Source organism: Magallana gigas, chromosome 10, assembly GCF_963853765.1.
Source record: "Magallana gigas chromosome 10, xbMagGiga1.1, whole genome shotgun sequence".
Classification (NCBI taxonomy): domain Eukaryota; kingdom Metazoa; phylum Mollusca; class Bivalvia; order Ostreida; family Ostreidae; genus Magallana; species Magallana gigas.
Genome location: NC_088862.1, coordinates 17,230,328 through 17,250,476, shown reverse-complemented (window position 1 = coordinate 17,250,476; position 20,149 = coordinate 17,230,328). Strand labels below are relative to the sequence as shown.

The following is a 20,149-nucleotide window of genomic DNA, read 5'->3' as shown; positions in this document are numbered from 1 at the left end:
ATAGGTATCGCTGACTCTGAAAGGATTTGCGTATTCATTCCAGACTATCTATTTTTGTAACACGAAGCGTGGAAGCCGGAGACATTAACTTAATTATCATTTATAACAAAATCCCCGTAAATTTTATTTTTTGAACTCAATCATTCCTGACAAATCAAAATAGTTATCCATATTTTTCATAAACCTTTCGAATTCTAGCATAAAATTTTTCAAAGGATGTCTGCCTCGTTGTTCGTTTATATAGTCTTTCTGGAAAGAGTTCTTAAAGATTTTTTGATTGAAGTTCTTCCTGTCGGGGTCTGCATTAGTTGTTCTTTCGGGAGGTTCTGGTGGTTGTCTTGCTTTAGCCGTTGTTTTTGCTTTTTTCGTCTTTTTCGTCCTTGTTTGCTTTCCTTTCATTATGTGTTTTAAAGGATCGAAATTTCTAGGCTTTGGAGGCCGTCTTCTTGGACCTGGCGTTGGTCTCTGCGTTGTCGATGTTACTGGAGTCGTGGCGTCATACATCGGTGGTGTGACGTCATAGAAATTTTGCTGGGTTGGCTGCGGCGGATGGTGGCTCAGATTACTTCTTTCAAAGTGATGAGCCGCCGCGTGGTGATTATTAGGTCGGCGAATAGGCCCAGAAACAAAATGGTTTTGAGGACTTTGCACGTGTTGCTTGTTTGGGGCCTTTGTCAAATACGCCGTGTTTACATTATGTTGTTGTTGAAACGGTCTAATGTTTTGAGGATGTGAGAGTCTGCCGCTGTCCCTTAGAATCATGCCTGGCGGTTGTGGAATCACGCCACTTAGTGGGACTTTCGTCTGTATGTAATTATGATGAGGAACTGCCTGTTGGTTATGTCTAACTGGTACTGTTGCCGGGAGAATTCTCTTGGCTGGTTGTGCCGGGCGAAGTGGGAGGCGTTGGAAATTGTTGTTCCAGGCCCCTTGTGCGGTGCGCATTTGTCCAGGAACGAATCCACTATCTGGTGGAGGAGGAGGGATAAATCCAGGTCGGAAAGGTCTCGCCGCAGATACCGGTTGGTTGTTTAGACCTGATGCAGAAACACTGCTCTCAATTCCGTTTGTCTGTAACTCGCTTTGTATTGGTATGGGCAAGATAACGTTTTGATTGCGAATTGGTGGTTGAACAGGCCTGCTTTTTACCATTGGTCGTATGATTGTCTTTACTTTTTGTACAGGCTTAGGAATAGTATTAGTGTTTGCAGCAGTCTCAAGATTTTTTGCAAGACTCTGAATACTGTTGATTAAGTTGTCCTGTGTTGGGGCTGGCGCCGTCGGTCGCTCTACAACTTTCAAGCTTCGCTCTGTCTGTGGTTTCATTGCTGAATCTAAGGGAAGACTTATTTGCTGCATATGCATGTTTAAGAACATATCTTTATCTAACATCTCACCAGGAGGTAGAGGAATATTCATAGTATGTAGCTTTGTAATATCCGTTTGCACGCCCGAGTTTTTTGGAGGGAGAGGAATATTCATAGTACGTAGCTTTGTAATATCTGCTTGCATGCCCGAATTTTCTGGAGGAAGAGGGATATTCATATTATGTAGCTTTGTTATATCTGCTTGCATGACCGAATTTTCTGGAGGAAGAGGGATATTCATAGGATGTAACTTTGTAATATCTATTTGCACACCTGCATTTTCTGGAGGAAGAGGAATATTCATAGGAAGGAGCTTTGTAATATCTGCTTGCACATCTGATTTTCCTGCGAATTCTGTATTCTTTTCTGTTTTTAATTTCCTATCAGTAGATAAGCTACCGCCAATATGTTTGCTGGACACAACGTTTTCAGTTGATTTTTGTCTAGATGAGAGAATTTGTTGGATCTTGGGTACTGGTGCTGGAATTCCGTCTGTCTTTATTGTGATTCTCGATGATGACACATCAACTGGTCGCTGTACAAGTTTTTTAAATGCCTTAGCACTGAAAGTTTTGCGTGGGGCTGGTTCTTTTCGAACAGGTGTCTGCACCGCATCGCTTCTGGTTAAACCATTTGCCCATGTTTTTCCATTTTTAGTTGTTTTTGTTTTGTCGTGTTCCTTTTTGTTTCCGCTTAAAGGTTTGGAACTTTTGACCTTGTCTTTCAGACTTTTCAATTCTAATTTTGACTCGTCTGCATCCAATTTACTTTGCACTCTTTGTAGTGAAAACCCCATTTTGGACTTGCGCCTTCTCTGCTCTACGAGAAGAGCTTCCGGTGTCACGCCACTCATTGTTTCCGGTTCCGTTTTAGCAGGTTGTGTACTTGGTGATCCAACTTTTTCAATGTTTCTGGTTTTACTAAATCCAGTTGCTTTCGTCTTTGCCTTTGATGTTTGTATTATTGTCTTGGTGTTTGATTTAACAAATTGGTTTTGGTTAATGCTTAGATTAGAAACAACTTTCCTCGATGTATTTGTTTTTCGACTCTGTTTCGTTTGGGCCTGGAGGTTAGACTTTGAAGTTAAATGTGAGTTGAATCGGAAGCTGTTTCTAGAAAAAGCGAAAGTTTTAGGTTTCGAGCTTTTCAACCGAGCGCCAATCTTTTTCATAGAAACAGTCTTTGTTGGCGGTAAAAATGGTGTCGGGACAACCATTAACCTCTTTCGGGAAATATGGGCTTTGGCATCTATAAGAGACAAATACATGCACTATTAATTTCAAGATTAACGCTGGTATCTGGTACTTCGCCTTTTTTGTATGTAATACATTGAACAATTGCACTATTATTTAAAATGCACTATTATTTGTATTAAAAAACATTTACCAAATATCTTTTACAAAAAAAGGAATGTGTTTACTTATTTTACTTCATTCTCGTGAAGGATCATAATTACGATAATGAAACTTTCACATATGCCGTGTCAATGATGTTAAAATCCGATATTTATTTTTAAATATATTATACCTCATGCAGTTTTGAACATGGTAATTCAAAATTTATGAAACAGATCCGTATCAACAAGCAGAACACACTCATTTGCTTTTGCAAATTTCGATCTCAGGGCAACTGATCGAAACCTATCAAAATATTTTAGCGTTTTCAGGGGCGGTCCTGTCCTGATGGATTTCTAGGCCAAAATTATTACAGAAATAGACTATTTGACTGTAAAATTGACCTTAGCCAACTTTTAATTTAAAAATATATGTACAATAGAAAATTTCAAATGAACTTAGATTTTTTTTAAGTGATTTTTTGTCAGGTAATCGGTCTCCTCTATAGGTTAATTCTTTTGTTATATACGAGTGATCCTTTGAGTCTCAGTCAGAGAGTTATACCAAACATTCAGAGCTCACAATTCTTTGTTATGTAAAAAAGGCTCGTATCACGTTTTTGTTTACATTGGTTCAACATACCAGTAATATTTCTTTTTTTAATTATTCTAACCCTAACCCTGATGTTTTTCTATCTGCTCATTTGTGTTTGAGATATACATGTATAAACTGTCCCTAGCGTTCGTCACATTAATGTTTGGTCTAAATCTGGAATCTTATTTCAACATTAAATATGAAACCATGAACACGACTCGAGCTTTGTTTATCACAAGAAAGAATTGTGATCTTAGTATCTCGCCTGTAGCTGTTGGTTGACTATTAGAAGCGTTTTACTGAAGCATTGTAAACATTGAAAACAAGATAAAAGTTTTTGGCCAAAACTCGTAACCATTCCCCTGCAAATATTGTAAATCTACACTGTATATTCTAATGAATGTATATCATACTAATCGTACTTTCCGCAATGTTGTTTGATCATTTGCCTTGTTTTGTATGCATTATACATGTACTAGCCATAATCTAATAGATATACACACCTTCACCATATGCATGTGCTATAGTTCTGACCTTTCATTGCTCGGGTGGCCTCGGATTTCTGGCTAGATCTGCTGGGCGAGAGACAGTGAGCATGTGCAGCGAAGAGTAAAATGAAAATGAAGGTCCTCTGGACTACCATTGTGATCTAGAAAAACAAATACTACCATAAGAATGTTCAAATTATCATTCACAGTTTACCATTTAACATCGTTACATGAATGTATACAGCTTTAATTTTCTAATATGGAAAAGGATTTTTTCAGGAAATATATAAATATAAAATCGTATAGTAACCTAGTTGGCATTTTAAAAAGCTGTAAAACCATAAATTGAAAATATACTTGTTTTTCCTCGGTCTGTTTTGATTATACGTTATCTTTGCAGTTAACATAGCAATTTGAGTAAGGACTAAAAAACGATGAGTCAATGTAATAAGTAACAATGTGGTAACTTGTTTTAATAAAATGATAATGTGATGGTTAAGAAAAGAATGAGCATTCATATAAAAAAAACCTGTTCCTTAACAGGTTTATTATAACCAATGACTCGGCCATTTTCAAATAAACTAGGTATGTATATACCGCAGAAACATGTAGTCAGACGAAACATACAGCAAAATATCATGAGTCAAAGTAATAATGTGGTTACTTGCATGTTGTGATAAAATGATGACGTAATGGTTAAGGAAAGAATGAATATTTGTGATATCGAAAGTAATTTCATAAAAATGTTTTTCAAACTCTGTGTGATATACATGTATTTCGTGTTATGCTTAGCATGACATGTAGGACGATAAATATTCACTAAATGGAAACGACCATTTCCAGACTTTTCTTAATATTACTTTTTTCTGTATTTTAAAAAATACTGATTAGGAAAATTAGTATTAACAAATATAATTAATATACAAATGTAATTTGAAAAAAAATTATTTAAAAAAAAAAAGATGAAAGTTTAGTTCATAAGAAACGTATTCTTTACCTTCTGTGTCCAGAGATGTAATATTCATCATCTGAACAAATTCATTTAAAAGTTGAATTTTTAAAAAATGCATACAGAAAATTAAATAATGTGACGAATACGACAAGACACTTCTGAAAATAAAATAAATAAAGAATGTCTAACAAATTGATATTTATTATTATGAGTAATGAGTATATACACACGCACGCGCTTGACCTGCGTCTATACACAAAGACACGTGTAGTTTACATTGACACGAAACAAGGTCATTCATGGGCCATTACACGAGCAGTGAAACGAAAACAGGCATAATCAGACAGGCGAAATCAAGAGACATGCAACGAGACATCTTCAAACGTTCAGACGATCCAGACGATAAGCGTGAAAACTTGTAAAGCGCCATTCTGATTAATTTTCTAATTCTTGGATTAAGGTGTCGTGCGTGTTAATAAAAGAGGCACCTAAAGGGTATCCGAAAATATGTTATTAAATATTAGCTTTCATGGAACTAAGTCACGAAGTCGCAATTTAAGGAGGCTCAGTAATCAACAATTTACCCATCAGATCTAGGTTATATTTTTAGACATGATTTTTTTTTTCATTATTAAGTTATAATGTTATATATTATTCTATAACTTTACGACTAAAAGGTCGTATCTTTAAAAAAGGACCTAAATATTTTTATATTTTTTAGATTTGTTTAGATTTTAGATTTTAAATATTTTTTTTTTAGATTTTAGATTTTTTTAAAAGATATTCTTTAGATTTTAAATAATTTCCTATATCAGCATACAGTCAGTGAGAGTTCTTCTCAGTTATATTCCAGTAGCCTAAATTTAAAAACGACCATCCGTCTCTCTATAGATTATAGTTTGCTGCCTGTGCTACATTGTAACAGGGTTCGGTACATGTATAACTTTTGAGAACCGAAATATTGATAATAATCGAATTTGAAGGTCCTGAACATCTATGATTTTTTTTTCTTTTAATCACAGTAGACCATGAATTTGTGATGAGTATCATTCGTGAATTTATAAGCTAATGTATTGTTCAGATTGTAATTTGTTTAAAATGTTAGCTCAGTATTTCACACGCATTGGTACATGTACATGTACATACAATTATATGAAGAACTGTGACCAGTTTAGACTTATTTGAGGATAATTTTATTTCATCATTTTTTCATAACATTGAATGTGATATGAAGGATATCTTAAAAAGTGCTATAATGATTAGTAAACATTGTTTCCCTTATCTCATTATCCTCTAATTTAAGTACTATTTAACAATGGCAATTGCACCCGCTCCCCCACCCCCCCCCCCAAAAAAAATAAAAATAAAAACAAACATCAAAAGTATTTAACTGAAGTTTGTCCCTCTGTATGTATAAAAGCACCGTTATATTATGGTGACTACCGGCTCTATGTGTAAAATAAAAAGAGAAAAATAAACGGAAGGAAGGAAGAAAAATCCTTGCATTTCCGTGGTTCGAGTTCGAGTTATTTTTTGTTTTGTTTTGTTTTTTTTTGTTTCGATTTCGTCATCGGACAATCCTGACCATGAATTGGTAATGAGTGGAGTAATTTCCGCACTAACCACACACATTAATTCACAGCTGCATGACTGTTAAAGCTCAGGAAAAAAATGCACGAAGTACTCACAAATGGTTTAAAGTAGACAACTTTACTCCATATGTCATAAGGAAATATTGCATGACTTGGTTTTTTTGTTTGATTGTCGTTGTTTTCTTTTCTTTTTTTTTCTTTTTTTTCTTTTTTTTTTTTTGGGGGGGGGGGGGTTGGTGTTGTAGTTTTATACCTCTGCTGTAAGTTTATATTCTATAATTCTATAATAATTCATTTTTTCAATACAACTAGTTATTTTTGTGCCTAACTGCAGAGAGCGAATCGGTATGTCCGTCGACGGAAATAACGGACACACGGACGAACACACAGCGGACGAACGGATGGGCGGACAAAAAGATCAAACATTGATAATATAAAATATATATACTTCATGTAACTTCTCTCAAATATATGCTACATATACATGTCTACATGTAAATGTTTTCCAAAATATGCTACATTCTACATGTAAATGCTGTCAAACACATGTATATGCTACATTTGCATGCTACAAATAACTGCTATCAAAATTAATATATGCTACATTGACTTGACGGCAATCACTGCTGCCATGTGCTTTTGAATACTTAACAAGGAATTTAGAGTATTTAATCATCATGTGTTTGACCTTATTATCATCATAACATTAATAATTTACCTCAAAAAGTGGGTGGGCACTATCTAACAAAATCAATTTGACAAAGACCGCACGTGTATAACAGAAAATTAGGGATGTTCTTTATTTCTGCATTAGGATATACATGTTTATTAGCATCAATACATAATGGGGTGTGGCAATTTTGCATGGTTACATGATATCTATATTTATACATGACGGAGGATGATTTATATGCATCATAATTACAGGTTGTTTAGCAGTGGGCGGACTACCATATTTATCTTTACCTTATTATGTTTGTAATATGTATTATCATTGTACATGTTCCTAAATCATTAAGGCACTATGGCATGAGACTAAACAAGTACACATGTACGTATGTACGTAGAAACTATTAATAAAATATTAGCTCTCTGAGTTAGTAGGTCCTAACTTTATTTTTTATGAGATTTCAATTAGATTCAATTTTTGAACGTATAATTTAGGAAAAATTAAACGGTCTGAAAAATGGACAGATCTAGAACGCATATGTACATGTACCATTCAGTCAAAATGAATTTTAACTAAAAGTTACATGTATGTAATTATAGCATAGCTATGCCATTCAGGTAATACAATCATGTAGATGCCTTTTAGTCATGTTTCAGTTGATTTATTTATAACAGTGATTCAGTCCTGTGATGATAATTTGGAGGAAAATATTTTATAGTTAAATCAAAATTATTAAATTATAAAAATTCAGAGTATTCGAATTTTATGATATCTTACTAAATTTTAAAACTATTACTGATTAATTATTACTGATAAAAATCAGTTCGATTTTAAACAATTACCAGGGAACAATAGTCAGTTTGATGCCTGGTGGTTGATTCCTTAAAAACAAACTAATTAAACATTTTGAAGACATTCACTTACTTGATTGATAATTATAAGAAAACAACTTTAATAAAAACGGGAAAACGGGACATCCCTGTCTAACTCCAGTGGAAATAAGCAACGATCCAACATATACGCTATAAATTACACACGCGTTGGTAAAAAAAAAATACACAAAGAAATGCTACGCTAACTATGATGTGGTTGGTATTATTTGTTTTTTATCAAACCACATCGGTCCGTTCATTAAGGGGAAAAATTTGTGAATCATGTACAGACAATAGGTTTATTATCAAAAATTGTTTCTCAGTGGAAGGCCCCTATTAAGCTTGACTTGAGCACGAAAAAGGAATAAAACCATTCATACATCACAACGCTTTGTTTTCTTGTTATCAAAATTAGAAATATTATTTATTGTAATCTGAATCGAAATTCTTCGTTTATTTTTCTACATTAGAAAATTTTTACGGTTTCGTTTAAAACTAAAAGGAAATAAAAATCGGAAGAGATACAAGAGCGTAGAACGCCAAGATAGTAAAGGGAGCCACCGCCCCCACTCCTCCCTCACCCACTTCCTGTCCCTCCCATCCACCCGACTTTGTTTGTTGTTCATGTTTACATACATTTAACTTATTTTCATTTTTCGATGCTGTCATGTAAAATCTTTAGAAACCAACTCCCTTTTTTTGGCTGACAATTCATTTTCGCATTTTCTTCGTACCATTACGGGTTTTTTTTATGACCACCCCTCCCCTTCTATTGTCGAAGTAAGTAAGTAAGTAAGTGTACATGTTTATAATAAGTTGTCAAAATATAAATCATTAATTCCCCCCCCCCCCCTGTTCCCTTCTCCTTATTTTCAGGTACATGCCGATTTTCGAATTTCTTTTTGTTTGCTTGTTTGTTTGTTTGTTTTTTATTTTATTTATTTTTATTTTAAGCTTCCTTAAAAATGCAAGTGCAAGTGTCCGGCTATATACATGTAGCTTGAGTGTACTAAACACGCTGCATTCTTTGAGTTTCATGCTCGGACTACCAGCGTAAATCAAGCGTGTCCAAGAATTATTGGAAAGTGACATTTGCAATCATAATTATCGACATCTGCCAATCAGTGCGACTGTATATAGCGCAAATAAATAGAGCAATGCTAACCTCTCGATCACGATCGGTTCGAGGCCATCATGTATAGGAATAGAAATTATATGTATGGAATCTTGTGACTATTTCAAATGATATTTCTACCAAAATATTTTCGTTAAATTTTATTCTTAAAACTGAGAATCTGAGTAATGGCCAGAGATGAAGAAAAGTACCGGTAATATAATCATGCAATTGGGAGAGAATACATTGTAAATGATATTCATGAAAAAATAATCTAAATAGAAATATATTGTAAGGAATATGTCTCCATATATTGGCTACTTAAATTCAAAATATTAAATTAAAAAAAATATTAAGTTTTAGATGTAAAAGAAATCTAGAAAAGCTGCTAATTTAGAATTATTAAAATATAAATATGAAAAAAATTCATTCCAATGAATTGATTAATTTTGATATGTGTTTGCAGAAAGTCGTTTTGAATGTTTCTTTTAAACATGCATCTAATTATAAATATTAATATCATTATTTCTTTAAAGAATGTTTTAAATATGGTACAAAAAGTACACTTTTAAGTTTTAAAGGCTGAAAAAAAAAATACAGTACCTGCTAAGAAACTGATTATAAAATTTTGAGTTCCGAGAGTAACTTATAATCCAAGATAAGTTTTTCCAATCTGTGTATAACATTCATGTCACTGCTGACCGGGGCACTTTCTAACCATCTTCTGGTTAAAAAAAATCACATACAATCGCTTTAGATGAAAAGCCGAATATAAATAATCCTAAACAACAGAAGTTAGAAAATAATAGAATACTTTTCGGCTCCTCTCCGAGTCCTTTATAAATCTCGCGATAATGCCGATCAAATATTTATGGTGGTCATTTTATTGTCTGCGTTGTCTATGGTGCCGCTATTCCTGACGCGTGCGATCTGTAATGATGGCTTACCTTGATGATCTAACTAATTGTAAGATATACACTCCTCTCTCTCTCTCTCTCTCTCTCTCTCTCTCTCTCTCTCTCTCTCTCTCTCTCTCTCTCTCTCTCTCTCTCTCTCTCTCTCTCTCTCTCTATTTCATTTCTCTCAATGTCCCTAACGTTACCGAAGCTAAAAAATTAGCGCGCTATCAACGTTTGATAAATTCCCTTTATGACGTCATAATCTTAACGTCATAAGACGACAGCGACTTGTAAACAATATTTGAAAACGGAAACGGGTGACATACGATTGTCAATGAATGGTTGTTATTTTAGAACATAAAGACGCTATGGGCAAATTTTGGTCTGGATTTCGAACTCTGGCCGACGGATGCCGGCGCTTGTTCAAGAAAAGCCAAGAGGACGACCAGCATTCCAAGGTAGGGGATTCTAAAGAGGAAAATTCTGGAATTGTTTATGATTCCGTTTCTGATTTGATTGTCAAAGTGTACCACGATTCGAACGTCTCTGAGGCATTCATCGATGTACTTGTTAAGGAAATTCGAGCTTTTGAGGAAATATGCGGAGAACCAAAGAGCAAAACTAATGTAAAAGGTACTCTGTTATTAAGACTGTCTATCGACATTGAAGACATAACCAATGTTTGTGACAAACTGTTCCGTCTCAGTCGTTTGAAAGTACCACAAGAACAACTTAAAGAATACTGCATTAACGTTTCTATAATCATTCAAAGAAACGGGGAGTGTACTATTGCTAAAAAGAGTAAATCCGCAATAAGGTCTCGGGAGAATCCAGAAACTAAACCAAAAGGTATGCATGAAGACGATTTTACAAAGCAACATGGCTCCTCTCAAAAGAGGGTAACCTTTCATGAGCCAAATCCCAATCAATCAGAAAGAGACGATAAAGCGAAAAATAAAGAAATGAAAAAACCGGCTTGCTCCGGTGTAAACTCCCCGAAAAGTGATGATGATGATGACGATCAGAGGGGTTCCGAAGAGGCACGAACGTACGAAAACAAATATATAGATCAAGACGCTACTAATTGCTCACGACAAAATGACCAGTCACTTTCTTACAATAAACCGGTTATTAACAGTTTGAGCAATTTCGACGAGTATGTGAAAACCAGATTCTATGGTAACATAGATGAAGCATATATTGGAACATCTTTGTCAGACGAGGAATTCCTTGAAGCTCGAGAAATAAAACAAAAGGAAGAGGAGGAGGAGGAGTATCCAATGAATGAACCAAGCCCCAAAAACGGAGGGGAGTGTCTAGGCATCAACGCTGAGGCCGTGATGAGAAGGTTGTCCCGTACCCTCAGAAAAGCAATGGACGAGAGCGAATGGGACAAACATGCATTCACGCCAAAAAATCTTGAATTGAGCAAGGTACTAGAAAACTCTTTTAAAACTTCCGGTATCATCAAACAAGTCCAGGACGAAATAGCGTCACTAAAGAGCAACAACCCGGTGTGGATCAAAAAGACGATGATAAATGTCGTAAAAGCCGCTGAGGTTGTTGGTCATCTCAATAAGATCGAATTCTTTGATTTACACGGGAAATTTCCGGAGCTTGTCACCTTCGAGAAATACGTACAATCGAAGGAAAAACAACTGATGCAACCGAAGATCAGGCGAAAATACATAGCAATGTTGTTATATGGAGCACTTGGACGTAAGCTATTCTCGGCTAGATTTCAAAACTACGCCGGAGAAATAATCACGTACGACCTGATAAGATATTACATCAACTTTTGTTTCAAAAGTCATCACAAATGCAAGGAATCGGAAAAGTATTATAAACTAATAAGAATGTACAAAAGTTTTTTTGCGGAATCGCCCGAGTCAGAGTCGCCAGCAGCTCAAACAGACAGCATTGCTAGCGGCGAGCAAGAAACAAATAATGGGCGTGAAGATGCAAAAAGACAGAATAAACCTGTAGAGGGTCCTTATCTGAAAACGAGGCGTGTAGATAAACATGAGATCCACAACGATGACGAGATAGCCGACGACGAAGGGGGAAACAGCGATGATGTCGCCGAATCGGAAGAAGACTCTAGTACTGAGGATGCCCCAGTGGCCGTACAAGAGGAAGGGAAGAAAAAAGATGGCGACGGTGCGACGACAAAGTCTGAGCCAACGTACGAAGAAACCTGGACTTTTGAGAAAGACGGAATTAATTCACTTGATGACCGTATTCGTACAAAGCGGTACGGTAAAGGCTCAAAGAAGCGGTTCGAGAGTACAAAGGTCAAGGTCAAGACAAGGGGTGTGGCCAATCGCCATATTGCTCCAGCAAAACAGGAAGTTCTTGTTGAGGATGCACCGGAAGTGTCGACGGGAGATGACATATTTCAAATTTGCCAGAGTTTGTTGGAAGACTCCGGGGACTCTTTGGAGTCTGGAAAGAATGCAAGCAACATGAAAACAAGCACCGAGGAGGCTGTTGTAAGCATTGGTTTAGATGGCAGAGACATGATCGAAGAGCCGGATGTCCGACACATCGAAAGTTTACCCAGCACCATCATCATGGGGAAGAAGAAAACGGAGATGGACGATCTAGGGGAGCGGTACGGAGCCACCGGTTCTTACGCAACGAAGGCCAACAAACAGCGACGTCAACGTAAAAAACAGCAGCGTGCCAGTAAAGTCATCTCATTGGGTGATCTGAATAACTCGGCACTTGTCGACTCCGACATTGACGACCTGAGAGAAAACTGCGACTTATCTGACAATTTGGATGCCCTTTTCAAAGCTTATTACGACAGTGCCACTGATAGCGGGTTTATACCCGACGGACTAGCCGCGAAGCTTAGTGAGCCGACATATTCCGAACCCCGGATATTCAAGACTGAAAACATTCTGTTCATGATTTATAAGACAACATTGCAGTGAATATTATTTGATTGTGAAATCATTTGTTACTTTGTTGATTCATATATATATATATATATTTTCTTCAAATTGTGATATCAAATTCAATGATTTGCAAAAATTGAATAAAACTGTTGCATTAAATACGTTATTTCTTAATCATCACAGAAAAATATTAAATTGATTAATGTGATGAAATTAGCCTTTATCCAGCGTACTGTTTCAAAGGGATGAAAAAATCATTGAATGCATTAAAATTAGATACGTAATTACTATATAATTATAAAAATAATTGTTAAAAATCTTAACAAAAAAAGTAAAGACATATGATTGAACGCATGCATTTTAAAAAAGTAAAAACTTGAACCGTATTTTTTTTTTTAAATTTATTCTGAAGGGGGATGGACACTTTCTTTCTTTTATTTTTAAATAATAATATGCAAAGAATATAAAATGCAACACTATAAAGTACTTATCACCAGCTAACATAATAATCTATCATCTTCAAATGCCTCCTCTCTTACAGTCAGTGGATTAATCTAAAACCCGGCCTATCAGATACATGGTCCGTCCGTACCTTGAGCCTTGTCCCTGTTCTATCACCCAGTGATGGATTCCAGCCCACCTGTCTGACCTTTATCGGCATCAGTTGATTACCATGACTCGTTAATAAACGTTAATAATGTGATAGTGCACGGTATATTGGAGATGGGCTATAATAGCACGCCTAGATGATATAAATGTTCCCCTTGTAGGTTAGTCTTTCTTCAGCAATATAAACCACTCTTGTAATAATCTCTCATAAGGCTGTTCTCTCTCTCTCTCTCTCTCTCTCTCTCTCTCTCTCTCTCTCTCTCTCTCTCTCTCTCTCTCTCTCACACACACACACATATTTTTTCATTCTCCTTTTTCTTATGTAACTGTCCTTTATCACCCCCTCCCAAACCAACCCTCCCAGTGACAAATTGAAAGTGTGGGGGGGGGGGGGGGGGGGGGCTAGACTAATCCTCAGAAATCTTGACAAGCAAAAAAAAAAACCTTATTCTCAAAATCATGAAAATCCTAATCCGGTGGTGGTGGTGGTGGTGGGGGGGGGATACCTAGAGTTTCCAAAAAAAAATTCTTACCTGCCAACCCCCCCCCCCCTAAAATAATGAAATTCCTAATCCGTGGGGAGGGGCGGCTTGCATACATATCACTCCAATTTATTAATATTTCAATCTTTTCAAGGTTAAAATTAGGAACAATTATGTTTGCTGCAAAAAAAAGTGGGGGGGGGGGGAGGGGGGCTGATACTTCTATGATGCTATGTGACTAGTGGTAAGGTCTAACTTTGAAAAAAAAATGGGGGGGGGGGGGCTTAACCTCCCCCCCACCCCACCCCCCCCCCCCCGGTTCCGACGCCTATGCCTCAATTAAGCAAGCTGATGAGTGCATCGTTTTACAGTTCTGTCGGAACTATATTGCTCATCCTACTTGTCTTTACAAGGGTTTTATCATCTACATTATAAATATCTCACCCTATCCCCTTATGAAACAATAAAATAAAATTATAGACCCTATACTTACAATGCATGAAGAGCGCTTTATTGCGCTTTGCTATTTCGTGACTAGCTTCTTAAAAATCTCATTAAAACATATGCCGGAAATTGAAATCTTTATCATGGGAAATTCTGTTTTTGTTTTAATGCCTGGAGCATTATAAAGATGCAACATAGACATTGCATGTACATAGACATCTGACAACCTTTTCATTACTAGGATTTCTTAATTGTTTGATTTAAATATTTATTTATATTTATAAAAAAATAAATAAACATATATTATAAAGTGTTCTTAATTGATCAACAGACAGAAAAAACAACTTGAATTTTCATTTTAACATCTACATGTACAATTTCGCCAATATTCAAACAGTTCGACATTGATTCCTATTTAATTACTTTATTTCTATTAATAAGTATTTTGTTTTCTAGAAAAGTATTCCTCTCGGCTTTCCCATTTATTTATTGTTGCGTGTACTATACTCTGTCCCAAGATATCTTGGATTCACATTTTGCTTCATTGTTTGATATTTATAAATACCTCAGGGTTCAAACGATGTTCATTCAAAAGTATAAATAATTTCCAAGATTTCTCAGTCAAACGCCCCTGTTAGCGTATCAGGTTTCAAAACAATGCTAAAAAATGTGATGTCTACGAAGATTTTGTATTGCAGCAAGCCCGGATGACAACGTTGAAAAAATGCGCGATGTATTCCGAATGTATTCCGAATGGAGTAAAGATATAAACATTCCCCATTATAAATCTCCGTAAGGAATCGGTTTTCGTTCCTCTGAATTTTTCTGAGTGACATTTGATAATATAATGTGTCAATGAAATTATCTTGGAAATTATCCCTTTCAACTATTACAAGTGCACTTCTTTCACAGGTATGTGTAATTTTTTTTAAAAATCGTCCAAATGTGCTGTATAAATATCTTGGAACAGAGTGTAGATGGGTTATTGAAGATCAACTCAAGAGGATATGACGTAGATATAGGGATGAGGCTCCGAGTCCGTGGGTTTAGGCTCCGTCTGGGACTGATCATCAGGGACACCCTCCTCTCTTGTAAACTTTGGAACTGTGTAGTCTTGACTTTCGGACTCAAAGTTAGCAAGATCCCGTTGAGCCTTTATTGCGGAACAGTTTTTTTCGGCTAGATCCTTATTCCTGGATTTAATACAGCAATAAAAAATCATTGATATTTAAAGAAAATAGAATATCCGTTTATATAATTATATGACTCCAAAGTGTGATTGGCCTCTAAAGTCCGAGGTCTGCGCCAAAGCCCGATAGTTTTACAAGCCAAAGAACAAAGATCCGCATGCAGTTGCAGAATTCCGATGGTGTGATGCACCAGAGCCCGATAAATTTAGAAAAAAGAATTGCGAATAGAGAAGAAAATTATTGGATGATAAATATTCTTTTAATCAAATAACCCCCACCTGATTTGAATGCTCATATTTAGATATGTTCATCATTGACTTTATTCCATATTTATTGGCCTACACACTAATTGCAGCAAAGGCGCAACACATACACTGCATTTGAATATTATACTCCGTCCCGACTTTTTGTTTCCACCACTTTTCGCTTGATATTTCGATAATCATGAATACCTTAACTTTTTGGCTCAAATTAGGTTTATCCACCAATATAAAAATATATCCAGATTATCTGTTTTGAAACACCCCCTCTACCGCTTCAGGCTTCATTACACAACCCAAAATATACAGGAATTTTGCATTGCATCAGCCATGAAGTAGCCCGGATGATAACATTGAAAAATTGTGCGAGGTATTCCGAGTGAATTCCGAATGGTGAAAATATGTAAACATTACACATTATAAATCTCCGTAAGAAATTCGTTTTTATTCCTGTATCTTTATGAGTGAAAAGGGATATTGTGTTTCAGTGGATATATCGATCTTGATTCTTTTCACTTTCATCGATTTCAACTGTATTTGAATTAGAAATCATTAACTTGATAGAAACATTAACTTGGGACAGACTTTAGAACATTATTAGTCCATGTTGTCGGATTTACCCGCCGCAAAGACCTTCCCCAACTCTCACTGTTATTCACCACTCGTCTCTTTCTCCATTACTAGTATTCATATTGCGTTGATGATTTTGAAGAAAGCAGCGATTTCAGCAATGACGTCGCAATGACGTGACGTACGTGTAACAAACGTACAGTACTTAAACAGCATCTTGCATTTGCGTGGCAGGTCATTTGACTTTTAGCGCAGACCATCGGATTTTGACGTGACCATTGGATGATTTTGGCGTGACCATCGGACTTAAGAGTCTTGCCTATACATGTTTATTAATAAAAAGTTGAATATTGTGTTTGTTTGATGAACTGTACATACAAATTTGAAGCGGTCGAGTTGTTCCTTATATTTTCTTGAAGTTGGTTCAATTTTACATATCTCATGGTCTCCTCTAAAAATCATGGAAGAAAAAGTTAACCCAATTAATATCTTGCTGTAGACATTGCACATGTCCTTAAAAATTTATAATTGCTTGTATATACTCTAACTAATTAACTTATATAACTTTGAATCATCAATTGCATGGAATCTCAGATAAGGGGAGGGGGTTACACAGTTTACCTTCCGGAATATGCACCAAATTGCGTTCGTAAGACGATTTCGTTTTGTTGTTTTTCCTGAAATTATAACACATGACACAACCGTACTTAAATTTATTTGCTAGGAAAACTGCATTATCACAAAAACAAGACTTTTAATTCTATTAAGATATTAAACAGTTTGGTTTTTTTTTCGAAGATTTGTTGGGTTTTTTTAAAAAGCATTTTTGTTAAATTACCTTCTATACAGTAGCACAAGTATTACGATACAGGCTATAGTCACAACGAGGCTCGTTACAGCAATAGGTTCCCACACGTGGACAGCATCTGTAGATATAAGATCATCTGTAAATTATAGTTTGGCATTTGAACATTTTTTGTGCAAATAATTCATATTTTTTTAATAATTACGATTATTACCTGCATGATATAGCTAAGACATTTTACACACATGTATATATGCAGTAATTTTCATATACCATGCACGAGGTATCAATTGCAAATTATTCTCCAACCCCCTTCCCCCCCCCCCGGGAAAAAATCACGTGTATTTTGTAGGGGTGGGGCATCACACCTATATCTTTGATAAACACTACAGCAGATTCAGGTACATGTACCTGTATAGGGCCCTAAAATACAAAATTTTATTTTTCTAGATGTATAAAGATTAGGACTCCGCGTAGACTTAATAATTTATAAGATATATATTAAACTTACATACAGACACGTAGCAAACGCGGGGGAGGGGGGTAGGTTTTCAACCCCCACCCAAAAAAAAACAAAAAAAAAACAACATATGTGCTTATTTTTTATATTCATCTATAGGAAAGAAAAGAATAAAACTGAACCCTGCACTTCGATAATCGATGCCGCTCTCCTTCACAAACTATGTCTAGCAAATACTTTAATTAGATGGAAGACAACCCAATGTTGTAGAACATTTAACATTCGGTCGTCTTGATACATGCAAAGTCATATACATTCAATATATTTTTCTGAGCTCGGTCGGAAACACCCAAGAAGTTGCATGTGATTTACAATGGCATACATACAAGTCGGTCATATCCGGGTGAAAACGAACGAGTAGTTACGATTGGACAATCTATATATACATTATTATAATTTTGTTAAAAAGGAAGCTTTTTGCCTTGTGCAGGTGTTGGTGGCTGTGATGTTATAATTTGGTCACACTGTACCCCGGTGAAGCCGGACTTGCAGCCATTTTCGCAGAAAGCGGTAAATTGAGAGCAACTCCCGTCCCCTCCGCATGTTGCCGAGCACGTCATCTTGCACTTTGGTCCGAAAAACCCGGGTTGACAACCTCCGTTGCAATCACCAGTCAATGACCCACAATCGCCGTTCCCTGCGCAGCGTCCACATCTATTATCACAGAGTAATCCGTAGAGACCCGGGATGATGCATGGAGAAGTTACTGTTAAGAGAAATCAATTGACGTTGAAAAAAGAATGCATGTACACATAGCATCGGGTGGGGGTGGGGGGGGGGGGGGGGGTATGGTCAAATGTACATATATGAAATAATGAATTTTAAACGAACTACCCCCCCCCCCCCCCTCACGTTTCACTTTTTGGTCAGTGCTGCTTAAAATTATTAAAATTTTAGAGAACACAGATAACCAAACGTTTAAAATTCGGATATGACATACAATTAACCTTCCATTTCCTCCCCCTACGGATAAGGAATTTGAACTTTGAGTAAGGGTTTTTCGTTTCGTTTTGCTTGTAAAGATTTCGGATAGGTCCCCCCTCCTTTTAGAACCAATTATATGAGCCTAAACGGAATATATATATATATATATATACATATATATATATATATATATATATATATATATATATATATATATATATATATATATATATATATATATATGGGCCTAAATGAGCATCATCATTTTTCTGTAATTCTTTGTTTTTCTTTGTACAGATATCCATGTAAAGTTATTTTATAATTTTCCTTTTGATCCAAATGCCCATAATTTTGAAATATGACATCACAAAGGTAACCTTCCCCCGCCATGTTTTTCCATATATTCTCGGCATAAAACGGAAAACATTGAGCGCATGCCTTAATAAAAACAATATCTTCCTCAGAGGTGTATGACTATCTGTCCAAGACTAATAAATGATACACATTTTCCCTTGTTTAAAGTGTCGCATTTTTTCCCATTCATTAAAAGATAATGAAAATGTTGGGGTTTTTTAAAATTATTTTGATTAAACAATTTAAATAAAAAGATAAAAGATATATATGTTATATCAACTCTTGTAAAATGTAAATAATAATTTAATGTACCTAAAACACTTTTGAAAATGGCAAATTATGGGGGGGGGGGGGGGGGGCAAATATGACCGATATCATATATAGTTCTTTGCACGTACAAAAGAAAACTTGGTTATGATTACAATAATTTGCAAAGTGCAAAATGTAATCCTAATTGAAAAGAGGAGAAATATAAAAAAAACGTTCATTGTAAAAATAGAAATAAAAATAAAAATGGATGATAATGAGCATTGTTTTATAAATTAATTAACTTTTTAACTAAATACTACACTGTAGTATTAACTAGTTTTTTTCTTGTTTTTGCGACCATTTCTTATTTCGCATAGAAAATAAGTACGCATAGGTTACATGTATTTTAATAAAACATTTTCATATATTTATAGCATATAAAACTTACATGCGTCAATGAACCTAACATTACTTATTTACTTCATTTTCTTGGTAATTGAAAATAAAATGGTAGTTTTTTTTTTACATCTAATAATGAAAGAACATACCTTTTATATAGCTTAAAAAACTGAGAAGTAATTGCAACGATCTTTTCCAAATCATCATGTATGGTTTTGCAAATTGTGAAGTGATACATCATTACACAATTGTTTTTAAAGTATAATATCATATTTTCCGATGACAGTTAATGAATTACGCATGAACGTATTACGTATTAGCAAAACGACTTTCATATTATGTAATTATGGGAGACATTATTTTCTTTTATGTTTAAATATAAAAAAGTTGTCATATTCAATAGAACCATTTTAACAAGGCCTTGGACTTTTAGCAAGACGTTCTTATCTATTTCTTGCGTCAAAACAAGTTCAAAAAGACCCTGGTTTCAAGCGAAATATATACACCTATTGCGTAGTATTAAACTCAAAAGCCAGACAAATTGTGTTGATTTCAAAG

The 20,149-nt window shown here is 35.4% G+C and overlaps 2 protein-coding genes across 2 annotated transcripts; both read right to left on the bottom strand.

Annotated features, from left to right (window-relative positions):
* Window positions 1-123: 123 nt before the first annotated feature.
* LOC105335352 (uncharacterized) lies at window positions 124-9,898 on the bottom strand. Its single transcript, XM_011439179.4, has 3 exons — window positions 9,587-9,898; window positions 3,830-3,944; window positions 124-2,615 (listed from the first exon to the last, which is right to left on the bottom strand). Exons 2-3 carry the CDS (start codon window positions 3,936-3,938, stop codon window positions 124-126), a joined length of 2,601 nt encoding a protein of 866 aa, XP_011437481.3. The 5' UTR covers window positions 3,939-3,944; window positions 9,587-9,898.
* A 4,497-nt stretch (window positions 9,899-14,395) lies between these two features.
* LOC117683569 (uncharacterized) lies at window positions 14,396-19,876 on the bottom strand. The gene is made up of 6 exons (XM_066072780.1): window positions 19,741-19,876; window positions 18,136-18,371; window positions 17,179-17,284; window positions 16,962-17,017; window positions 16,719-16,791; window positions 14,396-15,513 (listed from the first exon to the last, which is right to left on the bottom strand). Exons 2-6 carry the CDS (start codon window positions 18,206-18,208, stop codon window positions 15,318-15,320), a joined length of 504 nt encoding a protein of 167 aa, XP_065928852.1. The 5' UTR covers window positions 18,209-18,371; window positions 19,741-19,876; the 3' UTR covers window positions 14,396-15,317.
* Window positions 19,877-20,149: the final 273 nt, after the last annotated feature.